Genomic DNA, 25589 nt, shown 5'->3' on the forward strand with positions numbered 1-25589 from the left:
CAGTTTTATTTGTTTTTCCCTGGTGGCAGCCCTCCATGTGCGCATAAACCTGCGGTGCGGAAATTAAACGTGGTGCGGTGTGCCGTGATGCAGTTCGCAGAAGCTTGTAATGAGCGTCTGGGGACTAGCGTCCGTCTTAGGCCACTGGTGCAGCTATAAGCTGCAAAGACAGACAGGGGCTGACATACACAAAGATATGACACAAATAAATAATTTAATCATGTTAGAGCCTTTCGGCTCTCAGCTGGCAGCCAGAGTGCTGTTATGAAATAAATTTGCACACAAATACACAGAGGTTATTACCATATTTTACTTAATATTGGTTTACACTTATGCATTTAGAAGACAGTTTTATTTAAAAAACTATGACTTAAAAGGGATGAACATTTTGTCACCCTTGTAAGGTCCACGCAATTGGCCCAAGGAAGGTATCCAATGGTGGCCGAAGGTTTCTTGCGTGTTGGGTCTTTCCAGTGCGCAAAGTTATTTAATTGAAGTTAAATTCAATCTGACTCCATTTTATCATCTAATCTGACTCCATTTTATTATGACCTCGAATTTAGGTTGTCTTCCGAATTGGTTGTTTCTCTATTTGTAATTGCTATTATTTTAACATTTGCTTATTCTATTTAACTCTCTACTTTATATTTACTCTTTCATTAGGAATCTATGTCGCTCAGGGTGCCTTATGTCGGCCGATTTACATGGCCCCCACGATCACAAACCCTCCAGTCTGATCATTAATCAGAGGTTATGGCTAACTATTTAATAGACCGCCTCATGCTTGTCATGTTTTAAATAGTGGTTCTGTTTAGCCCCCTACAGTCACCTATGTAACAACTTAGTTAAAGCTCAAACAAAATCAGAGGTTACGGCTAGCACTATGAATTATGCTAATACTTCAATCGTGTTTTATCTAGCCCCCTATAGTTAGTCAAACTATATAACAACTTGAATAAAGCTGAGACTATAACCAGAGGTTATGGCTAGTACTATGAAATATGCCCGAACCATGCTAATACTCCAATAGTAATTTGTCTAGCCCCCCATAGTTAATGCAACTGCATAACAACTTAACTAAAGTCAAGCAGTTAGTCAGAAATCTAGAATCTCACCTGATGTGCCCCTTGCTCCATCTACCCTGAGATCTAGTATGTACTTAACCCTGGACACGTATTTGTGGTAACATACGCCTTCACATAATCTACTTGAGAAAATAATTTCAGAGTAAGTCAGAATAAAATCAAATGTAACAATTTATTAGAAGTCAGGTAAATATGTATTATGCCAATTATACACCCAATTCAAAGATATCAAATCAATACAAGAAATCTCCAAGGTGAATCTAGGAGTGTCAACACACTTCGTACTATGGGCTCATTCTGGCTACAGAAAGGCGCCCTGATCTTCTTGCTACACTTCTTTAAGTACTTCAGACCCAGACAGACATCCCCCGAAATGGAGACAGGAACTAACAATTTGAATTTGCATTGATCAAGTCCTAGACTTGATCGTTTGCACCTTTTGGGGACAGATGGTAATTTGCATGAAAGACACTGGGAAATAGTACAACCTTAACAGTGAGCAATATATCTCTTGACTCTTAGGATCTGTTTACCTTTTAGTTTACTTCTCGTGAGAATGAGATCATTGTACCAGACACACAGTGACAGTTCAAATGATAGCAAACATGAATATGGATATCACTTGTATTCATGTAGAACATTATATTATGCTATTGACCAGTCTAAGTGAGCTGAGTGAGAGGAGATGGGTGAGAGGAAGTGGATGGAAGGAATAGGTGGATAGGGACTTTTCTCACATCTTCTCTCAGTGAGATGTGGAAACAAATGTCTATATGTTAATACACTGTGTGTGTATTGTCCGTCTCAGAAGATCAAAGTGTCTGAGGTTCTGTAAACCTTACACCCTCATGTTGTTCCAAACCTGTAACACCTATGGAAGACCTTCATCTTTGGAACACAAATTAAGATGCATACACAACAACGCAACTGACACATTCAAGGCCCAGAAAAGTAGTAAGGATATCATTAAAAAAGTCCATGTGACATCAGTGGTTCAACTGTAATTTATGAAGCTACGAGATACTTTTTGTGTGCAAAGAAAACAAAAATAATGACATTCTACTATCTTAACAATGTCCTAACTACTTTTCTGTGCCTTGAATTTGTCGGGTGTGTTGCTGTCTATGCAGGGTCAGAAACCTGATTTCATCAAAAATATCTTAATTCATGTTCCAAAGATAAACAAAGGTCTTATGGCTTTGGAGCGACATGAGGGTGAGTAATTAATGACAGAAAATTAATTCTTTGGTGTTTGTAAGAAACACATTTTTGCATAGGGTGAACAGATTTTACTCAGTAACCTTGGTTTTCATTTGATTGCTACAAATAAACATTTTTATTTTACATTGCTGCATTTTTTGCATTTGCTATCACAAGAAACCAGCATCTGCGCAATGTGTAGCCTGAAGGAACAAGAATGAGTGGGCAATGTAGTTCTTTGACCCATTAACAGAATGTTTGGAACTACATAAAAAAACTACATATTTGATCACACTAGTCTTCAGTGTCACATGATTCTTTAGAATTCATTTTTGAAAAAATTCACTTCCAGAATAAAAAATTTCCGATAATTTACTCACCCATGTCATCCAAGATGTTTGTGTTTTTCTTTCTTCATTCGAAAACAAAAGGTTTTTGAGGAATATATTCCAGGATTTTTCTCCATATAAGGTTTTCAGTCGAGGAATAATGGTCTTATCTAGTGAAATAATCTGCCAGTTTCTAAAAAATTTAACATTTATTTTCTTTTTTACCACAAATGCTTGTCTTGCACTACCTTGACCTCCTGCATTAAGTAATCACGCACATGTGACACAAGCAGAAGTATCGACCCAGTGTTTACAAAGCGAACGTGCAAAGAAAGTCAAACGCCCTTTACCAAAAAATTTAAAACAGGGTTGTCGGACTGTTTTGAAGTTGGAGGAGGAAATGAGATGGACTTTTTCACCCTACCCTACCTTTTTGAACACGTGCATCTTCACACATTATGTAATCATGTTGAAAAGGTCACACATGGTTATATCTTCATCTGTGTACTTCGGTTCAAAATGGTAGAGTAGTGTGACAAAGTCCATCTCATTTTCTCCTCCAACTTCAAAACAGTCCGACAATGTTGTTTTAAACTTTTTGGTAAAGGGCGTTTGACTTTCTTTGCACGTTCTTTTAACTTTTGACTTTTTCTTTTACTTTCTTTGCACGTTGTCGGACTGTTTTGAAGTTGGAGGAGAATATGAGCTGGACTTTTTCACCCTACCATACCTTTTTGAACCGAAGTACACCGATGAAGATATAACAGTGTGTGACCTTTCCAACATGATTACGTAATATGTGAAGATGCACGTGAGCATTGCAGAGCTAGTGCAAGACAAGCTTTTGTGGTTAAAAAGTGTATAAATGTAAATTTTTTTAGAAAATGACCAATGCTTCGCTAGATAAGACCCTTATTCCTCACCTGGAATCGTGTACCTGGACCTTCAACCCATTAGCCACCACTGAAGTCCACTATATGAAGAAAAATCCTGGAATGTTGTCCTCAAAAACCTTAATTTTTTTGACTGATGAAAGAAAAACATCTTGGATGACATAGGGGTGAGTAAATTATCAGGGAATTTTTTATCCTGGGATTGAACTAATCCTTTAATATTTTAGTGGAAACTGTGTTACTTTTTTCAGGTTTCTTTGATGAATAGAAAGTCCAAAAGTAAAGCAGTTGCTTGAAATATAAATTGTAACATTATAAATTTATTTACTGTGACCATTGAATTTAATGCATCCTTGCTGAACACAAGTGTTCATTTCTTAAAAATAAAAAAAAAAATCATACTCAATGCAAATTTTTGAACGATAGTGAAGTTCTAGTTTTGAGGCGTAATAAATCTGGTCACCAGAGCATTCGTTTTCAGACTGGTGTCAACACAAAAACTGCAACTTTTTAAAACATGTCTACATTTTGTTCTGTTGTGTTGTGTCTTGTAGAATGCGCGAACACCATGTGTCAAATATAGTCCATTCCAACGCATATCATCTTTATTTTATCACAGCTTCTTCTGAGCCTGTCAGAATGAACTTTGAAGCTTCTGTTTTTCCAGGGCACTGTGATGTAGAAGCATTTCCAAGAGATGAGAAAGCTAGGAAGAGATTAAGGCAGATTCATTTCGAAGCCAAAACAGAATGAACCTCTTGCTAACGTGCTGCAAGATATTTGCATACAATTCGCCAATAAAGTGCAATTCTGTGGTAATATTGCCGGGTGAAAAGAGAGTTCCCCTCGTGAGGTTATTTATACAGCTGTCCCCATTTCCAGCATCTTATAGAATCGTAGACACTATAATGAGGCCTCACTCATGCACAGATGCATGTGATTTACATTTTCCTGTAATGCTAGGCAAGAAGGAAAACAAGGATTGATGGCTAGACATTAACTCTAGCACCTGCCCCACCTTCCTTCTTTTTTTTTTTTCATGGTTCTGTACCCCGTCTGGCTCTCGCCCACATGCTTTAAGCTAAACAATTAGGGATTACAGAAGTATATGATTCCAGTGCCAGAGAGAGAACTGCGCTCAAATTAATTACATTCTTCATCTTATCATATCTCAGATCTCTCTAGCACACACACCCCTCCTGTAATTATGAGTCTTGTCTCTGTAACTGAGCTGATCCCTAAAGCCCCACGCTCACTCTCTCTCTCTCTTTGTCTTTTCCCTCTTTTACTACTTCTCTCTTAGTTCTTAATAAGCAGCATGCAATATTGTTATACAATACCATCTCAAACTTTCTCTATGCTACTTTAAAACAACATGATGAAAAGGGATGTATTCTCCTGCAACCATTTCTGTGGTTTTAGAGCTAATATCTTTCAAATAATTACATTTTTTTTTTTCTCGCTGACATGTGGAAACAATGTCAACATGCTATTGAATGCTATTTCGTTTTTTAGATTATTTAGTGCATTATGGCAAAGATTTAACATTTTAAGACCTTAGTTTGTAGCGCACTTTCCATTTAAGAATACATGCTGGCTTGAGTGCATGTAACGATAGCAGGGCTGTGCATTTGTGTGTTTATATTTCATTGAATTACAACATTGAGTCGATGATGTAAAACAGCTTTTATTAATGTTACTAATATTATGCAGCAAATTTACACCACTCTCAAACTCTCTTGTATAAATCCAACTAATCATTTGGATCCAGTGGTTATAATTCTCTCAGCTCTATTCTCTAACCAGAGTTTTTAAAAAGGAACGCTGGGTATTACGATTAGTATGGCTTAATATAACATAAATGATGTTTCTTACTGAAATATGTAGTGGAAAACAAATTAAAGATTTACATTATGTAAAAAAAATCCACATCGTTTTATAAATATTTTGGACTGTGGGGGCACCATTATGATATGAGCTACTGGTGCTACCTGTTGCTATTCTTACCACAACGCAACTCAAAATACACAACTCGGAAAATAAAATACTGATACAGGGGATGACTACAGCTACTGAAAGAGCTTACAGGTGGTCATGGATATAAGCATAGGCCTAAATCAGGGTTGCCCAAACTCAGTCCTGGAGGTCCAGCAGAGTTTAGCTCCAACTTGCCTCAACACCTGCTGGGAAGTTTCTAGAATGCCTGGAAAGAGCTTGATTAGCTGGTTCAGGTGTGTTTAATTGGGGTTGGAGCTAAACTCTGCAGGACACCGGCCCTCCAGGGCCAAGTTTGGGCACCCCTGGCTTAAACTAAATGCTGTACCATTGATTTTTTCTTATAAGGAGTCTAAACGCCTCTGGACATTGACTGAAATCTGTGCTGAGAAACTCCTTCAGTGGCTGTGGCATCATGACAAGCGTTACATGTTTACATCCTGCCAGGATGGCATCTAGCGTTTCTTGTCTCTGCCATTTGTAAGCTCTTTCAGTAGCTGTGGTCTACTAAAAGCCTTAAAGGCATCATCATGGCTAAAGTGGGGAGAACAAAGACGCAGGTCTTTAGGAAGTTTTATTCATCCACAGGAACGTTCCTGTTCTTTTCTCCTTTTCTTATCGCCAAAAGCAGTGAAGACTTGCATCACTTTTCTTGTTGCCCTTTGGCTGAAAATTACCACCAAATGCTGCACTGTGTGGCATTGTATTAGTATTTTATTTTCCAAGTTGTGTATTATGAGTTGTACTGCAGTAAAAATAGCAACAGATAGTGCCAGTCATTTCATGGTCATTTCAAATAAATGCTGTTTTTCAAAGAATTCTAAAAAATTGCATCACAGATTCCACAGAAATGTTTATTGAGCAACACATCAACATATTTCTGAAGGATCATGTGACAGTGTAGACTGGAGTAATGGCTGCTGAAAATTCAGCTTTACCATCACAGGAATAAACTACACTTTAAAATATATTAAAATAAAAAATAGTTATTTTAAATAGCTAATTTCTGTTATTTACTGTATTGTTACGCAAATAAATGCAGGCTTGGTGAGCATAGGAGACGTTTGGAAAAAAAAACATGTTTCTAACCCCAAACTTTTGAATGCAGATTTCTAACATCTGCCTTTTTTCATTTATTGGTCAAAGCATGAGATTTAATATGCATCCCTAGGGTTGATTGTCCAGCTGGCAAACATTAAAAATATGTCTTCACACAAAAATTCCAAATGACAAGTCCCAGATAGCACACGTCTGCAAGATGTCTGTTAAAGATCACTTGATCTGGAAAGCATCTGCTTTGTACAAACATCTGACAGACATCTATAAGATGTCAGTTTTACATGCATTCTAAATCATAAACATCTTAAAAACATCTAATAGACGTCTGTTTGAAATCTGATAGGAAACATTCTATAGACGTATTGCAGATGAGCAAACACTCTAAAAAATGTCTTGCAGATGTAAATGCAGATGTCAAATAGACCACTCTGAGATGGACATGTGCTATCAAGGTACTGATGCATCCCTAAGGTTGATTGTTCAGGTGGCAAACATTAAAAATATGTCTTCACAAAAAATTCCAAATGACAAGTCCCAGATAGCACATGTATGTCTGCAAGATGTCTGTTAAAGATCACTTGATCTGGAAAGCATCTGCTGTGTACAAACATCTGACGGACGTCTGTAAGATGTCCGTTTTACTTACATTCTAAATCATAAACATCTTAAAGACATCTAATAGATGTCTATTTGACATCTGATAGGAAATATGCTATAGATGTATTGCAGATGAGGAAACAATCTGAAAAATACATCTTGCAGATGTCAAATAGACATCTCCATGATGTATGTGTGCTATCAGGGGTGGCATCCAGTGTTGTCTACCCAAGACTATTTTTGAAACCAATAGAGAATGTTTGTTACTAACTTTTACCTGACAGGCTGCTAATATGAGAAGGTTGTTTATGAACTGAAAACTGAAAAAAAAAAAGAACTGAAAAAAAAAAAAAAAAGAAATCTCACCATTGACACTGAGATTTTTCCAACTCAGAGACCTGTGGCCCTGAGGGACATCTCTCTGTTCATGGTCTTGCTGCTGGTTTACTGCCCAAACAAGTAAATATGGTATGACTGGTAACAACAGCTCTAACAATCCAAACAGGATGCACTTTCCTCAAATTTCTCTCTCCCAGAAAAAGCTCCCCTCAAAAACTTCCATAGTGATGTTTAGCTCTGACGAGACTATGAAGTCTTGGCCCCGAGGCCTAGACAAAAAAACCTGAGCCTTACATCTGTTTAGCACTGCACCAAGCTGCCTCAACAAAGACGCAATCCCTCGAGAACCTCTGAAATTCTCCATTTTGTTTCTCAGAGATAAACCAACCGTGCCGGCATCCCACCAGACATAATAAGCTCATCTACACCAGTCACTTATATTCATTAAAGCAAGGCTTTTCGCAACCTTTCCACAACAACCAAGGCTAAAAGCAAAGCTAGTGCAGTGAAGATAAACATCAGGGCTGAATACAATCAATACTTAATGAATGAGTGGAACAGATGCCCTAATCAGACCTGTGGAGTGCCAGAAAACAAAAAAGAAGACACGGGGAAGAAGAAGGATGAAAATGTGCCATCTTGGCTTTCGTTCTCTGTAATTGTTAATCTCATGAGAGAATCATGCTCTCATCAAGTGTGAATGTGAATGTTTCACAGATATATGGAGAGATAAGCATGCTAATGTATAGCAGCTAGCATCTGGAGCGGTGGTTAATCCAGCTGCGCTTCATTAAACCGCACGTCAAAGACACCGAACTGTGACGCAAAGGAGGAGGGGGAAGAGGGGTTCTGAGACAGAGAGAGAGAGAGACGCTGACAGAATTTCTCAAGAGTCTGATCAGATCAGTCAAGTATTTATGAAAGCAGAAAGCCATGACACCCCAGTGCCTTTGTTAGGTGCTGACAGACATTTGCTGAATGTGTTTTCTTAGTAAAATCACTCATTTTTAACCTCTCATTAATGTCTGGCACACTTTCTAAACAGCTCTCGCTGTGCCGGCCCTGGTGAGAAATGAGTTCATAGAGCTTTGTGCTGTAAATTACAAGCAGAAAACTGCAGTTGGTGTTTTGTATTTATGGTCACACTTGAAACTGTGCACTGCTTAACAGCATGTCCTGACCAATGGGAAGCCATTTGTCTGCACAACACGCAGTGTGTCACGATCTCAGCCATTTGGGCCAATGTCCAGGTATGCTAAGTGTGATATTGAGATTTTGCAGTGGGTGGGGTGAAACAGCACAATGCTGCACAAATCCACCTTGTTTTTAACCAAGCTGATCTCATAAAGAAAACGTACCTGTGGGAACTTTTTCGCAAGACACGTAATATGTACGTGTTGTGACATATTCAATGTGAAATGTCCACTGAGTGGCGCTAAAAGAGTTTCCCAAGGAACAGATGAATGTACATATGGTACGTTTTGTTTTGTACGTGTCACCACAGTTCTGACTTGAAATGTCTGTTTAGTGGTACTGTAACTTTAATGCTTTGTGATGTTTTATAATACCCTTTGCATTACACCTAAACCTATCCGATAGTATGAACAAAAGCGAATGTGGCGTAAAAACACAATCGCAAGCATGCCGTTTTAGCTTGTTTTTCAATCTCTCATCTTTCAGCTCGGTAACACTTTATTTTGATAGTCCACTTTAGACATTCTACTAACAGTAAGTAAATTTGCAACTACATGTCAACTAGTCATTAGAGTATTAGTAGACGGTCTGCTTAATATCTTCTAACACTCTTCTAAACTTTGCAAGTATATGTCAACTTATTCTACTAATCCTAAACCTAATTTAACAGTCTGCTTTGAGAGTTAGTAAACATGCAGTTGCAAACTAATGGGAATTAGTTGACATGTAGTTACTTATAGTTAGTAGAATATCTAAAGTGGACTATCAATATAAAGTGTAACCTTCAGCTCTCTCATCGTAAGTCATGTTTTTCATGGGATTCGTACCCAAGGATTCCACATCCTAAGTCCAATTCCATGCCAGCGGAGCTACCGAGCAAGCTTGTTACGTCCAGAAAGTGAAACATATGGAGCAGTAATCATAAATGTGTATGAAAACGATTAGAAGTGCTTGGCGCTTTACCGCCTAGTGTTCATTTCTGTTGGAAACTGCAGTGACAAGAACTTATTGGTAGGTATTTTGCATCTTACGAAAAAGTGTCCAGAGGTAAGTTTTCATCATGAGATCAGGTAGTTTATAATAGTGCTGTCAAACGATTAATCACGATTAATCAAGATTAATTGCATCCAAAATAAAAGTTTTTATTTACACAATATGTGTGTGTACTGTGTATATTTATATATGAATACACACACATGCATGGATATATTTAAGAAAAATATTTTACGTTTATATATATTAAATGATGCATCTCGTGAATGTACGTCAAAGACTGACACGGAAGAGAAGAAATTGTTGAATAAAGTCATTATTTTTTTTGTGCACAAAAAGTATTTCTTGTACCTTCATAACATTACGGTTGAACTACTGATGTCACATGGAATATTGTAACAATGTTATTACTACCTTTCTCGACCTTGAACGTGTCAGTTCATTGCTCCCTGTGAGTCAGAAAGTTTTCAGATTTCATAAAAAATATCTTAATTTGTGTTCCAAAGATGAAAGAAGGTTATACAGGTTCAGAAAGACATGAGGGTGAGTAATTAATGACAAAATGTTCATTTTTGGGTGAACTATCCCTTTAAGCTTTCATTTTAATAGTTACTGCAGTGTCTTCAAATCCAATTCTATAACTTTAAATTATGACTTGGAGTGGAAACATGCATTATTAATGCATTTACTATCGCTTTTCCACAATATTAAGAAAATTAGGCCTATACTGCACCTGCAAGTAGAGACTGTTCTCTTTTGCCTTAGCATACTTAGCATGTGCTGATTTTGGTCAATCTGCAAAAATCATTTTCATTAAATGCTCAGAAGTAATTTGGGACACTATTCATTTTGTGCCTATAATTGTGCAACTTAATTATCAAATGTAAAAATATATTCTTGGAAGCCTCATTTGAAATCCATTTGGCTAAAAAAAATCTGAGGGGGCATGTGCATATTTTAGCTATACAAAACAGTCTGTTATGCTGTTTGATATTGCAAATTGTTGTAATATGATGTACAGTAAATGTGTTATCGTAATCATACAAACTGTTTGTAGTGCAAAATAGTTTTACGTTTTACTGTAATTTTTATTATTCGTCCAATTATTTATTTACCTATATAAGCTAATGAATCAGACGTCATGCACATTCATGCATTGAAAAATAAGATAGAAACCAAGGGATTGTCACGTTTTATTGCTTTTCTCTTTCTAAGTTTGATTATGTCAAAAACATTACTTCTCAGCTTTATCATTTTGTGTAGGACCAGCCGTTCCGTGTGGGCACTCACTGTCCGTACTTCATTTCATCTGGTCAAATCCTAATGGATTTACAGCGCAGGTCCGCTGTCAGACTCACCTTCGGTTGCTCCTCTATTTGCATCATAAAGCAGTGCTTCAGTCCATGCTGGTCTTTGTCTCTTACAGACAGACCAGAAAATCTCTGCAGTGACGGAATGAGAAAGACTGGACTATGTAACTAGCCTTACAGACAGACAATTCTGCTCAGCTTTAAATTTTGCAGGTGAACAGAATGGTTATGCAGGTTGACTAGTTAGACCAGCACCAAACCAGCACTAGCCAGTCTGGAGCTGTTTGAAGACTCCTGTTTGTTGCAGTGTATGAGTGGATTGATGATGTTATGGGTGCATGTGTTGCAGCCTGAAGCTAAACAGCAATCTGCTTTCACCCAGCATGTGTTGAATGCAGCTGTCTGCCACTCCTCTCACTGACCCACAGCAGAAGCCTCTTCCTCTACGAACCATTTAATCACCTCTACCTTATGAAATCTGTCCTTCGGTGTGTTTGTCCTTCCATCCCCGTTTTGATATTTTCAACACCTCTCTCTCTCTGTAGTGAAAAAACAATTTTCTCAAAATGAGAAAAAGCTGAAAGGCATACTTGTGTAAAACAGTAAGAGAATATATCTTGAATTAATTTACTGCTCCTACCCTAATGGCAAATAGTTGTTTTTTGTTTTGTTTTCTTATGTTTTGTTTAATTTTTTAATCTGTTCTGTTTTTTGTTTTATTCTGTTCTATTGTGTTCTGGTTTTGTTTCTGTTTTGTTCTGTTTAGGTTTTTTTTTAATCCTGTTCTGTTCTGTTTTTTGTTCCGTTGTGTTCTGTTTTTTGTACTGTTCTGTTCTGTTTTTTTTTTTTTTTGTTTTGTTTTGTTTTGTTCTGTTCTATTGTGTTTTGGTTTGTTTTTTGTTTCGTTCTGTTTAGTTTTTTCTTCTGTTCTGTTTAGATTTTTTGTTTTGTTTTGTTCTGTTGTGTTCTGTTTTCTTTGTTTTTTGTCTGTTCTGATTTGTTTTATTCTGTTATGTTCTGTTTTTGTTCCGTTCTGTTCTGTTTTTTGTTCTGTTCAGTTCAGATTTTTGTTTTCTGGTTCATTTTGTTCTGTTCTGTTCCATTCTGTTCTGTTTAGTTTTGTTTAGTTTTGTTCTGTTCTGTTTCTGTTCTGCTTTGCTCAGCTCTGCTTCTGTTCTGTTCTGTTTAGTTTAATTCAGATTTGTTCTGTTCTGTTCTGTTCTGTTCAGATTTGAGTTTTTTATTTTGTTATGTTTGGTTTTTTTCTGCTCTGGTCTGTTCTGTTCTGTTTAGTTTAGTCTCATCCTGTTCTGTTTGTCCTGTTTTGTTTTGTTCCATTCTGTTCTATTCAGATTTTAGCTTTTTTGTTTAGTTTTATTTGGTTCTGTTCTGTTGTGTTTGGTTTTGTGTATGTTTTTGTTCTGTTCTGTTTTTGTTGTTGTTGTTGTTGTTGTTGTTGTTGTTGTTGTTCTGCTCTGTTCCGATTTTGGTCTTTTTGTTTTTTGTCTGTTCTGTTTTGTTCTGTTTTTTTAATCTTTGCTCTGTTTTGTTTTGTTCCATTCATAGTTAATAGTTTGTTAATAGCAAGAGCTGGACCTTAAAATAAAGTGTGACCATAAATGGTAAACATAAATCTTTAATAAAACAAATAAAACAAAACAAAAGCAAACAGTTGTAAAATGATACATTTTTCCAACATTAACTTATTCCTCTATTAATATATAATAATAATCATAGTAAAATTACCAGAAATGTAACAGCATCTAGTGATGTTAATGCCAAACATTTTGCCTGCCTGATAGAACGTACATATACTTAAATTATATGTACAGCATTTGTAATATGTATATTTATTCAAAATCTTTATAAATTATATATAAATGTGTTGTATACAGCAGGATTTCTTTGTCATGTGTTATCTTAGTTGACCCAAAAAGGAGCATTCTGTTATCATTTGCTCACCTGTAATTTAAAACTTGATTATCGGATTAGATGTTGAATCATTCAACGAATCATTCAAAAGAGCGATCCTCTTGCATATTGCACATCACTGCTTCTCTCATGAATATGCCAAAGAGAGTAAAAGTTTTCAGAGCATAACTGCATCTTGTAGATTTCAGTCTGCGCCTCAAAAACCATGTGACTCCAGAAGACTTCAAATGCAGAGTATGAGTCATATGGACCACATTTGCAAAGCCTGAAAGTCCCTATACATTGCAGTAGCATAGAAAAGAGCAAGCAAAATTGTCCTTTGGTGCTTTGCAATGAAAAGAAAGTCACATGGAGTCATGTCAGGTGTAACTATCCTTGTTTTCTTCTTCCTTTCCTTCATCTTTCTCCAGTTGCACTTCTGTGTCTCTCCATCTTTATCTGTCTGAACACATGACTAGAGCTTTTCCTTGTGTTTTCTCTTTCCTTCGCCCCAGTCTCATGAATTTGTAAAGTGATCTGTCTGTGTATGATTTTTTTTTAAGAGAGAGAATGAAAGCGAGATTGATCTTCCTCGTTTATGCTTACAGTGCTTTCTTTGATAGTTTGGCTGCTGTGTTTACCCTTGTGTTGGTAACTTTCAGAACATGCATGCATTAACATGCCGTTCATTTAAGAAAACAGGCCACAGTTTTATCAACCTCACCTTTGTATTTCTATTTCTAAATGTAAGCCCTCCTCCCTTTTTTACTTTGCCATCATCTTGCTGTTTCTCCCTCCTCCTCCTCTTTTCTGACTCTGTCTCTGTCTTTCCTTTGCCTAAGGCCTATACTTTTATCAATCCCTGCACTCTAGCTACCTGTTGCCATGCCAACCCCATAATTTAGTGTCTTACACAATGCAGTGTATACACCTGCCTCATGTGCTCGCCTTACTGTGCGAATGCATGAGAATCTTACCTGTGCCGTGCCTCCGAAGGTGCTTTTAATGACTCATTTAGAACCGAGCTTTTAATGTTCCGCCTCCTGCGCTTGCCCTGTCATCTCCACAGCCCACATACGCTCCATAAAGACCCTCTTCAGCTTGAGAGAACCTGGTGCATGAAGGGAATATTTTTATTGCCAACACTGTTAATGTACTCACTTATTATTAAGTTGACACCGTGTGTGTGTGGCTGTGTGTAAATTTGTGAATTTCTCCCCTGACAACTGGGTGCTTGCTGAATGGCACATGAAGTGTTTCTGCTTTTGAGCTGCCGTGTGTGTATTCATCCCTGTTAGCATACGTGCATGTGCATATGAGTGTGAAGTGGATAGATTTGGAAGTGAGCAGCTGTGTGAGTTTCAGACCTCATTAAGGTCTCTTGTTAGTTTTTTTGTTTATGCACATCTGTCTCTTTCTTTGGTGGGGGGAGCGTTTGGTTCAGTGAGTAATAGCTCTAATTACAGTTGAGAGCGAGCGTGTGGGGTTAAGCTACCTGGTCACAGAGATGACGCTAATGTGGACGCCTGGGCTTCATGGTTAATGTTTGCTGTATTCGGTTATGCTCATCTTTACGTATCCTGCTGTTTGTGCATCTAGTGGGATCTTCAGATAAGAAAAAAATCTCACAAGGACCCCATTTACACTTTACCACATTATAATACCAGCTGTATTATTATCAATAATATCAATAATAGTTGTGCTGCTTAATACTTTTGTGGAAACTGATACATTTTTTCTGGATTTTTGAATGGTACTGTAATATATATAGCTATATGTATAGATAGATAGATAGATCAAGGTCACTGCTTAGTCCTATATTTGAAGTTATCCTAACAGGAGTAGAAGGGTAGTTTTAAAGCATATTTCTTAAATTAATTGTATTCTGAAGCACAGTATAAAAAACTTAAATGAGATGTTTGAAAAAGAACTTTAGAAAATTAGAGAACACTTACAGATACCACCAAGTTATTGGTGTTAATCTGGGACTTGGTGCTAATTTCTTTAATTATATGACAAACCCTATTTAACTGGCAGTATCCTCCAATTTTCACTGAGATTGCAAGATGACGGGCCGCTCTGAAGTGACTGAAACTATGCGACAGAAGGCGAAAGGATGAGCCTTTCTGCCATTGCAAGAGAAGTTGTTCATTCCAAATCTGTGATCTCTCAAATATTGCAGGTTTACAATGACACTAATTTATTCACGTCCCCCCAAAAGACTGGTCGTCCACATAAGACAAATGCACGAGATAACAGGATAATTTGGGGACTCTCTATGGGGAATCGGTTCAGCACTGCAGCTGGAATTGCTTTCCTATTTGAAGTTATCCTAACAGGAGTAGAAGGGCAGTTTTTAAACATATTATAAATTAATTGTATTCTGAAGCACTGTTAAAAAAAAAAAAACTTCAATGAGATATTTGAAAAGAACTCTCTGATCAAAATTAGAGAACACTTACAGATACCTCCAAGTTATTGGTGTTAATCTGGTAACTGGTGCTAATTTCTTTAATTATATGACAAATCCTGTTTAACTGCCAGCATTCCTCCATTTTTCACTGAGATTGCAAGATGGTGGGCCGCTCTAAGATGACTGAAACCTTGGGACAGGAGGTTGTCCAGATGAAGGCCAAAGGGATGATAATGATACTTTCAGCCATTGCAACAGTAGCTGGTCATTCCAAATCTGTGATTTCTCAAATATTGGAACTTTACAATGACACTACTTCAGTCCCCCAAAAAGACTGGTTGTCCACATAAGACAAGTGCACGAGATAACAGGATAATTTGGGGACTCTCTATGGGGAATCAGTTCAGCACTGCAGCTGGAATTGCTTGCCTATTTGAAGTTATCCTAACAAGAGTAGAAGGGCAGTTTTTTATGGATATTATAAATTAATTGTATTCTGAAGCACAGTGAAAAAAAAAAAAAACTTCAATGAGATATTTGAAAAGAACTCTGATCAAAATTAGAGAACACTTACAGATACCTCCAAGTTATTGGTGTTAATCTGGCACCTGGTGCTAATTATATGACAAACACTATTTAACTGGCATCAATCCTCCAATTTTAACTGAGATTGTAAAATGATAGGTTGTCCAGTGAAGGCCAAAGGGATGACACTTTCAGCTACTGCAACAGAAGCTGGTCATTCCAAATCTGTGATTTCTAAAATATTGCAGATTTACAGTGACACTAATTAATTCAAGTTCCCCAAAAAGGCTGATCGTCCACATAGAACAAATGCACGTGAAGACAGGATAATGCAGAAATTCTAAATAGGGAATCGGTTCAGCACTACAGCTGGAATTGCTTGTCAGTTTAGTGCTGGACAGGGTAAGAATCTGTCTGGTGACATTTAAGAGAAGTCGGACTGAAAGCACACTTTGCAGTGACCAAGCCTCTCATTAGCAGAAAGAATCAAAAGGCTAAGCTCACCTGTGCTGGGGAGCATGTTGTGTGGAGAGACTAGAGTTCCAGAGTTGGTCCAGAGTTCACTTTAGTGATGAGAACAAGTTTAATTTAATTGGGTCTGATGGGAACATTTAGTTTGGCGTAAAACTGAGGAAACACTGAAGCCTAAGCGTGTAAAGAAGTCAGTGAAATGTGGAGGAGTGTCATGATTTGAGGGATGTTTTCTGCATCAGGAGTTGGGCCTCTTTTACAGCTCCGAGCCAGGTGAATTTTCGTGCAAGACAATGTGCCTGTCACACTGAAAAACAGGTAAAGGAGCTCTTTGAAGCTACAAACACTGAAATAATGAAATGGCCAGCCAAGAGTCCTGATCTAAACTCTAAACTCTATCTATAAACCATCTTTGGCGACAAAATTAAAGCTAAGAAACCCACTGCAGTTACTGAACTATGGAAGAGAGTGGAAGAAAAGTGGACAAAGATCACACTAGTGCAGTTTGAGAAATTAGTGACGTCCTGCAGCCGCAGTTGTGCTGAAGTCATTCAAAGCAAGAGCCTCTACACGTCCTACTAATTTCTGACAGCTGTAACCCTCCAAAATTTTAGTTGTAATCATCTTTCGTGCTACAGTGGTTACTGTTCTCTAAATGTGAGCACTGTGTTTTCCACAAAATAAAGGTTTTTATTGAAATGCCTTAGATATGTTGTCCAACGTGTAAGTAGAACAGTGGTATACACCTACAGCTAATATTCCTTCAAATTTGGAGCAATGAAGATTAACATAGATAGATAGATAGATAGATAATATACTGTAGACAAGATGTAGTTAGGAGAACTGCAGAGAAGAAAGGCAGAGTGTGAAAAGACAGAAATTGTTACGGGGGGATGGGACTGAAAGCATGCGTTACAATCGTGTAGGATAAGCACGGTGGGCTAATTAATAAAGAACAAGTCCTAATGAATTTAATTACACACACGTCTGGCCAAAGAAGGCTGCAAAGCAAAGAGAGGTGGGAAAAGAGGAGATTAGTGCTAACATGCAATAGAGGGATTACAGTGGAAAACAGCAGCGGAAACTGTGTTTACACAGATGTACCTGAGCATGCCAACCAATTTTTGTACTGTTTAATTTTGAAACTGCCTTTGTTTCTCTCTCTTTTCATTATTTATGAGCTGTGTTCCATACACCTGAGTCTTCAGATCGGTTCACTGCTTCCTGTATGCATCATATCCAGGATTAGACACAAAACATTCTTTTTCGCACTGAATCTGTACAGTTATGCAAAATAATGTTTAACACAGAGACTGAATTCATCAACATATCTACTCAGAAAGCAAAAGCACACTGCTGAGATGACTGTGAAAAGAGCACGTAATCTGAAAAGCAACACATTTGAAGCATTACATTTCTTGACAAACATTTGATGAAAGTGTTATTAAAATGTTTAGCAATTTTATTAAAGCACCATCTTTCCACTAGATCTCGCGCTTGATAAAATTATAGTTGCATTTGTTATATAATGAAATGGGTGTTTTTTGTCATACAGTAGTTATCAGGGTTGTACATTTCGGCATGGCTAGAACTATTCATTTTATAATGACATGCAAAAAATGTAATACAAGCTAAAATGAATGTTACCACATAATTGTATACTGTGGTTATGGAGTGCCACTGTCTTTTTTTGCTAAATTAATTAAATTCTCTCTCTCCCCCCTTGTTGCTGTTGTACAGCTTTTCTGTAGACGCTGTTTATCAACCATGACCAGATTGTTGCGTCTGCTAATAATGACAAATGGTGATTAGCCATGGCTAACCTGCTCCCTAAGCACAAAAACATTGTACCGCAGCACTGTCACTTCAAATCAGAGCTGTGTGTTTCTAACTCTTTGAGGGAATCAGCAATGAACTCAAGATAATGCACGATTACTCAAAAATGCCCTCTGTATGAAGTTTTCAAAGAGGAAAGTTAGATATGCTAAATTAACCCACTTTTTTTAATAGTTGTACATTCGGCAAATGTTATGGATGTTACACACACTCCTTAGGGCTCATGCATAATAACAACCAGAATGAATTTCAGTGTAAATCATTCATAAATCCATTCCTACATCGTTTCAGTCAAATGAAGATGACATTCTACATAAGAATGGTTTTATGAACGATTTACTCGTATTTCACAACGAAAGAGCCTTTCCTCAGCTCTTTCTCTCAAGTTTTTGTCAGTGGCTACTGCTGCATAGCTATCCCTTCTTAATGCTTCTTAATGATCTTCTTAGATTTTCCTATGTACTACATTGAAAATACATACAATTTTCTGTCTTTGTGCACCACAGGAAAATCCTGGAGGTGAAGATCATTGACGACGAGGAGTACGAGAAGAACAAAACCTTCACCATCCACCTGGGGGAGCCGGTGCTGCTGGAGATCGGGCAGAAACACGGTCAGTGTGACATCTGCAGTGCTCTGTGGCTTTGTATTAGAATACAGATTGGGGTCTCTGTTTAATATTGTATTAATAGCTTTCATATCTATCCCTGAATAATTTAGAAACAGGTTTGATAGAAAGGTTTCTTTGTGCGAACGGAGCGAATAATGGGAGACAGTGGAGGTCTTATAATGGGTGACTTGTTATAATGGGAGACCAGAAACAGGCAGTAACTGGTCGCCGTGCAAGCAGCCATGTTGAGGCAATATCTCTAGGCCATTTCCGCACATTAATTATGTACTAACTGCTCTAATTTAGTGTTCACCCCCATGCTCTTCAAATTGCCATACTGTTACTGAATCCAATTAAGAATGTTGATGTCATTAACAAGCATTTTTTGATGATTTTGTCTTTCATTCTCTCTCTTCAGTGCTTTTCTATGACAAACAACGAGATGATGTTTATTTCCTGCTTATGTGTAGTGCTACTACAGCATATGATACATTACAGTGGATTGTAGTTAAAAAAAAAAAAAAAAAAAAAAGGTCAAATTCACTAAACAGTTGTGATGCATTTATATGTGGTATTTTAGAAACCTGAAACAAAAACCTGCTCTGTTTTCCCTAATCATCTAGTTCAGGGATTTTCACATTGTATTCTAGGGACAAAAATGTATTTTTGGGGCTATTTTGTAGTTTTTTATAAACATTTAGTATTTTTTTGTTATTGTGAAAACTACTGAAATTGAATTAAAGCTGAAATAAAATAAAATATACGTTTTAGATGAAAGACTAATATTTTGAAAGTAGTGCTGTCAAATCGATTAATCATGATTAATCGTATCCAAAACAAAAGTCTGATTACATAATATGTGTATGCTATGTTGAAGTATATATAAATACACACATACATGTATATATTTAAGAAACATTTACATGTGTGTATCTATATGCAATATTTATATATGATTTATATTATACATAAATATACATATATAGTACATATATTTCTGAACTATCTAAATAGTATGTATGTGTATATATTCACACAGTACACACATATTATGTAAACACAGTCTTTTATTTTGGATGTGATTAATCACGATTAATCGGTTTAACAGCATTAGTTTTCATTAACTGAAAATAATTTTCATTAATTGAAATAAAGCTAAAATAGATGAAAGACTAATATTTATATTTTATTACTTGAATTAGTGTTGTCAATTCAGTTAATCAGATCCAAAATATATGTCTGTGTTTACATACACGTATATATTTAAGGAACATTTACATGTGTGTGTATATATATATACACACACAGTCATGCCCAAAAATATCGGCACCCATGCAATTCTGTCAGAAAATGCAACCCTTCTCTCAGAAAATTGTTGGAGTTGCAAATGTTTTGGTACTCACATGTTTATTTTTTTTTGTTTGCATTGGAACAACACACCAAAAAAAAATTGAGAAAAAAAGTCAAATCTGATACAATTCCACACAGAACCCAAAAAAATGCACTGGACAAAATTATTGGCACCCTTAACTTAATATTTGGTAGCACCCCTATTGAAAAAATAACTGAAATCAATCGCTTCCTGTAACCATGAATGAGTTTCTTACACCTCTCTACTGGAATTTTGGACCACTCTTCTTTTGCAAACTGCTCCAGGTCATTCAGATTTGAAGGATGCCTTCTCCCAACTGCTGTTTTGAGATCTCTCCACAGATCTCTTCTATGGGACTTAGATCTGGACTCATTGCTGGCCATTCCAGAACTCTCCAGCACTTTGTTTGTAACCATTTCTGAGTGCTTTTTGAAGTGTGTTTTGGGTCATTGTCCTGCTGGAAGACCCATGACCTCTGATGGAGCTTTCTGACACTGGCCACTACAGTCCCAAAATTCTTTGGTAGTCATCAAATTTCATGATACCGTTCACACAGTCAAGGCATCCAGTGCCAGAAGCAGCAAAGCAACCCCAAAACATCTTTGAACCTCCGCCATGTTTGACTGTAGGGACTGTGTTCTTAAGCCGTGTCATGATGTCCTTTACCAAAAAGCTCTACTTTTGTCTCATTTGTCCACAGTACGTTCTTTCAGAAGGATTGTGGTTTTGTCACATACATTTTGGCAAACTCCAGTCTTGCTTTTTTATGTCTTTGTGTCAGCAGTGGTGTCCTCCTGGGTCTCCTACCATAGCGTCCCTTTTCATTCAGAAGGCGACGGACAGTGCGAGCTGACACTGTTGTACCCTGTGTCTGCAGGGTTGTAAATTTCTTGATGATATTGCACACAGTGGACACAGGAACATTAAGATCTCTGCAGATGGACTTACAGCCTTGAGATTGTCCATGTTTTTCTACAATTTTTTTTCTCTCAAATCCAAAGACAACTCTTTACACTTCTTTCTTTTCTCCATGCTCAGTGTGACACAGAACACAAAGGTTGAGTCAACTTTTCTCCATTTTAACTGGTGTGATTACTATATTGCCCACACCTGTTATTTGCCACAGATGTGTCTAAATACAAATTACAGGAGCATCACATGCTTGAAAAGCAATTATTTCTTACAACTTTGACAAGGTGCCAATAATTTTGTCCAGCCCATTTTTGAGTTCTGTGTGAAATTTTATCAAGTTTGACTTTTCTTCTCTGTTTTGTTGTGTTGTTGCAGTGCAAACAAAAACAATAAGCATGTGAATACCAAAATATTTGCAACTGGAACAATTTTCTGAGAGACATGTTGCATTTTCTGACAGAATTGCAAGGGTGCCGATATTTTTGGCCATGACTACATATCCATATTTATATATGATTTATATTTACATAAATATATATTTCATATGTTTCTTAAATATATACACAGTACACACACATATTATGTAAATAAACTTTGGATGTGATTAATCGTGATTAACTGACTTGATAGCACTACTTATAGTATTAGTAAAAATATTAAAACTGAAAGAAACTATAATAAAAAAGCTTTCAAAATACATAACAAAACAGAAAATTAAAAATTTAAATTAACTTGTTACACAAAAAAATAAAAATAAAAGCTCATTTTAAAATACTCTCTATTCACATAGTATGTACTGTATAACAAATAATACTAAAATAACACTGATTGAAAACGCTGCTGTAGTTTGTAACCATGAAAAATAAAAACCTAATCAGAATATTGTTTTTTGGGGGCAAAAATAAATAAAATTATGCACGTTTGCTTTAACTTTAGTACAGTGAAAATATAAGTGAATTATTTATTTTTGGAAACATGCTACAAAGTCTGCCAGATTGCTGTAGTGTGCTGTATCCTCTTCAAACTAGGACTCAAAAACGGCCTGCAATATTTAAAATGATCATGCAAATTGTGTTCAACACATTTTTGGCTGCATTTTCAGTTACATGATTTGCAAAATACCTTTAGTGAATTGGGCGCAACAACAAGCACAGACTGCAAATAAACAGCGCTACCAGTGGGCACAATTCATTCTTGGCAAATTTCTTTGTAAATTGAGTTTTATCATCTCTGCTCAAACTCTTTGGCTCAGTAGATTTTCTATGTGTTTTCCTCTCACAGGAGACTCCAATGATAACAAACCAGCGGTGGGGGCTGAGGAAGAGGAGGTGGCCAAGATGGGGTGCCCGAGTCTGGGAGAGCACACCAAACTGGAGGTGGTGATAGAGGAATCATACGAGTTTAAAGTAAGTCCTGTGAATCAGGAAGAACAATACAGGTTTTATGGTCTTACCTGCTCAGTCTCTCACGTTCAATTTCTGTCTGATCCTCACCTCCTTGTTCCCATGGTGACAGTCTCAATACTGGAGGTCACTGGGGTCAGGTAGCACAGGGATTTAGAAGAGATTTGAGGTAGAAATACTGAGCTACTCCCTCCACGATTATCCGCAGCGCTCTAAATGCAAACAAGCAAGTGGCTAGGACAGGATGACATTGGAGAAAATGAAATTCTGACAGGGCTGTGCATAGACGCCCACTGCCTCACTGAAATCAGTTTAGCTGAGACCTCCATGCTCACTGGGCTACGAGACAGAGTCATATTAAATCTTGTCTACTACGAGGACACAGTTTTGTGGGTTTAGGTTTGATTTATAAATCTTTTCAGTGTTTATATATGTATTTGTGTGTTTTTTCAGAATACCGTCGACAAGCTAATAAAGAAGACTAACCTGGCGCTGGTGGTGGGCAGCAGTAGCTGGAGAGAACAGTTTGTCAGCGCTGTCACTGTCAGTGCAGGTCAGTGTCTCTCTGCCAAACTCAGATAGAAGTGGACCACACAACTGATTCATATTCAGTAAAGCATTCATATAAAACCATGCAATAAACCAAGATGTGACAAGTTTCCAGCAACAATCAATTTGTCTGTCCACACTGAATGTGAATCTTCTGTGTGACATGACATAATTTCAGTCAAGAAGGAGATACATAAATGGGTAGTTCACCCTCATGTTTTTCCAAGCCCGTAAGACCTTTGTTCATCTTCCAACACACAAATTAAGATATTTTTGATGAAATCTGAGCTCTTTCTGACCCTGCATAGACAGCAATGCAACTGACACATTCAAGGCGCAGAAAGGTCATAAGCACATCGTTAAAATAGTCCATGTGACATCAGTGGTTCAACCGTAATGGTATGAAACTACGAGAATATTTTTTGTGGCTAAATTAAACAAAAATAATGACTTCATTCAACAATTTCTTCTCTTCCATGTCATGGACTGTTTTAATGATGTCAAAACAATGATAAACAAAGGTCTCACAGGTTTACTATACCTTATGTTTACCTCCTCAGGTGATGACGATGAGGAGGAGAGCGGGGAAGAGCGCCTGCCCTCATGCTTTGATTACATCATGCACTTCCTGACAGTTTTCTGGAAGGTTCTGTTTGCCTTCGTTCCACCTACGGAGTACTGGAATGGCTGGGCCTGCTTCATCGTCTCCATCACGCTTATCGGGGTCCTGACTGCTGTTACTGGAGATTTGGCTTCACACTTTGGTTGTACAGTAGGCCTGAAAGACACTGTCACAGCTGTGGTGTTTGTGGCCTTGGGCACATCTGTGCCTGGTGAGTGTTTATTTGTGTATCAGATGCTATAGCATGTAGCTATCCAGATAGCACACATATGTCTACAAGATGTCTCTTAAAGATCACTTGATCTGGAAGGCATCTGCTGTGTACAAACATCTGACCCTGATGGCACACATACATCATGAAGACGTCTATTTGATGTCTGCATTTACATCTGGAAGATGTATTTTTAGAGTGTTTAATCATCTGCAATATGTCTATAGGACGTTTCCTATCAGATATTAAATAGACGTCTACTAGATGTCTTTAAGATGTTTATGATTTAGAATGTATGTAAAATGGACATCTTACAGACGTCTGTCAGATGTTTGTACACAGCAGATGCTTTCCAGATAAAGTGATCTTTAACAGACATCTTGCAGACGTACGTGTGCTATCTGGGGACAGACGTCTGTAAGATGACCATTTTAAATACATTCTAAATCATAATCATCTTAAAGACATCTAGTAAATGTCTATTTGACATCTGATAGGTAGTGTCCTATAGGCGTATTGCAGATAAGCAAACTAAAAAATACGTCTTCCAGATGTAAATGCAGACATCAAATAGATGTCTCCATGATGTATGTGTGGTGTCAGGGTAATTAGTAAAAAATAATGTACAGTCATCCAGTCATTATCAAACAAATAATATATAATGGCATGATAAACCAATTATAATCAAGTATTCCATTCAAATATTCTGTTGGAATGTTTCAGCTGCTTTCAACACTTTAATGACCCCAATGGTGGATTTGTGAATGTTGTAGTTTTAGACTATGTTTAATGATGTGGACTATTTAGCAGACGTGATTTGCAAGAGATCTGTGTGTTTGTCTTGGCATTAGCCGCATTATGGACTGATTATGCACATGCTCAAGCTCTGTATGCCTAACCATCCTCAAGCTCCAACACACATAATCAAAAGATTCACTTCAAAAGATGAATCTCAAATCAAGATCTCTTTTATATCTCTGTTGTTTCTTCAAGACAGCAGTGAGATTAAATAGAGAGCAAACAGTGGTTACATTTCTGTGTGCTCAGTTTGAGGTGAGCAATATAAGTACAAATTTATATTACAATATTCTTATACATTTTGGTTGGTAGTCATTATATTTTATAATGTGTAATTGTAATATACGCATTGTTATAGAAAAGTGAAACTTGGTAGACACAAATCCGTTTTTTCAAGGTAATATAGTGTCAAAAACCTTCTTAAATGTGTAAATCAACAAATCTGCAGTACATGCAATATGAATTAAACTTTCCCAAATCTTTTTTCTGCACATTCAGATCTTTTTTGGAAGTAGTTTTACCTGTATAGATGTTGATTCAGTAACCATTCTGATAGATTCAGTGAGTTCATTTAGGAGTATTCATCAAACTGATAAGTTCTTGAGTCTTTTTGAATGATTAATTAAAAGAATCAATTCATAAGGCTCATTTGTTGCAATCAAAATACACCAGTTGGACTGTGATGCTTTTGTGTGCACTCAACAGTAGAAAGATGTGTTTTCTTGCCAATAATGATTTTCTGCTGTCTTTTATCATATTACATTCAAATCAGGCTGCAAACTCAGATTTATAACTCCAATAAATCACTATTTCTTTTCTTTTTTACTGGTTTATTATTTTAACTTGTCTATTGCCCATCCTTATTGCCAGATATTTCTTCTGAGAAAAAGACAATTGTAATCTCATATTTGTCTCGTCTAGAGATTCCCAAGAGATCACAAATTCTTCACTGCACGTCTAAT

The 25589-nt window shown here is 37.0% G+C and overlaps 1 protein-coding gene across 2 annotated transcripts in view; it reads left to right on the forward strand.

Moving 5' to 3' along the window:
• Positions 1-25589, forward strand: part of slc8a4a (solute carrier family 8 member 4a) — an 83394-nt gene that overhangs the window by 50344 nt on the left and 7461 nt on the right. For both annotated transcript variants that reach the window (XM_051093238.1, XM_051093237.1), the window contains 4 exons: positions 18657-18763; positions 22326-22450; positions 22901-23000; positions 23557-23829. In XM_051093238.1, the coding sequence (XP_050949195.1) occupies positions 18657-18763; positions 22326-22450; positions 22901-23000; positions 23557-23829 (605 nt within the window). The remainder of the gene's footprint in view (positions 1-18656; positions 18764-22325; positions 22451-22900; positions 23001-23556; positions 23830-25589) is intronic.

This window comes from Labeo rohita, chromosome 21 (genome assembly GCF_022985175.1).
Source record: "Labeo rohita strain BAU-BD-2019 chromosome 21, IGBB_LRoh.1.0, whole genome shotgun sequence".
In the NCBI taxonomy this organism is placed as follows: Eukaryota; Metazoa; Chordata; class Actinopteri; order Cypriniformes; family Cyprinidae; genus Labeo; species Labeo rohita.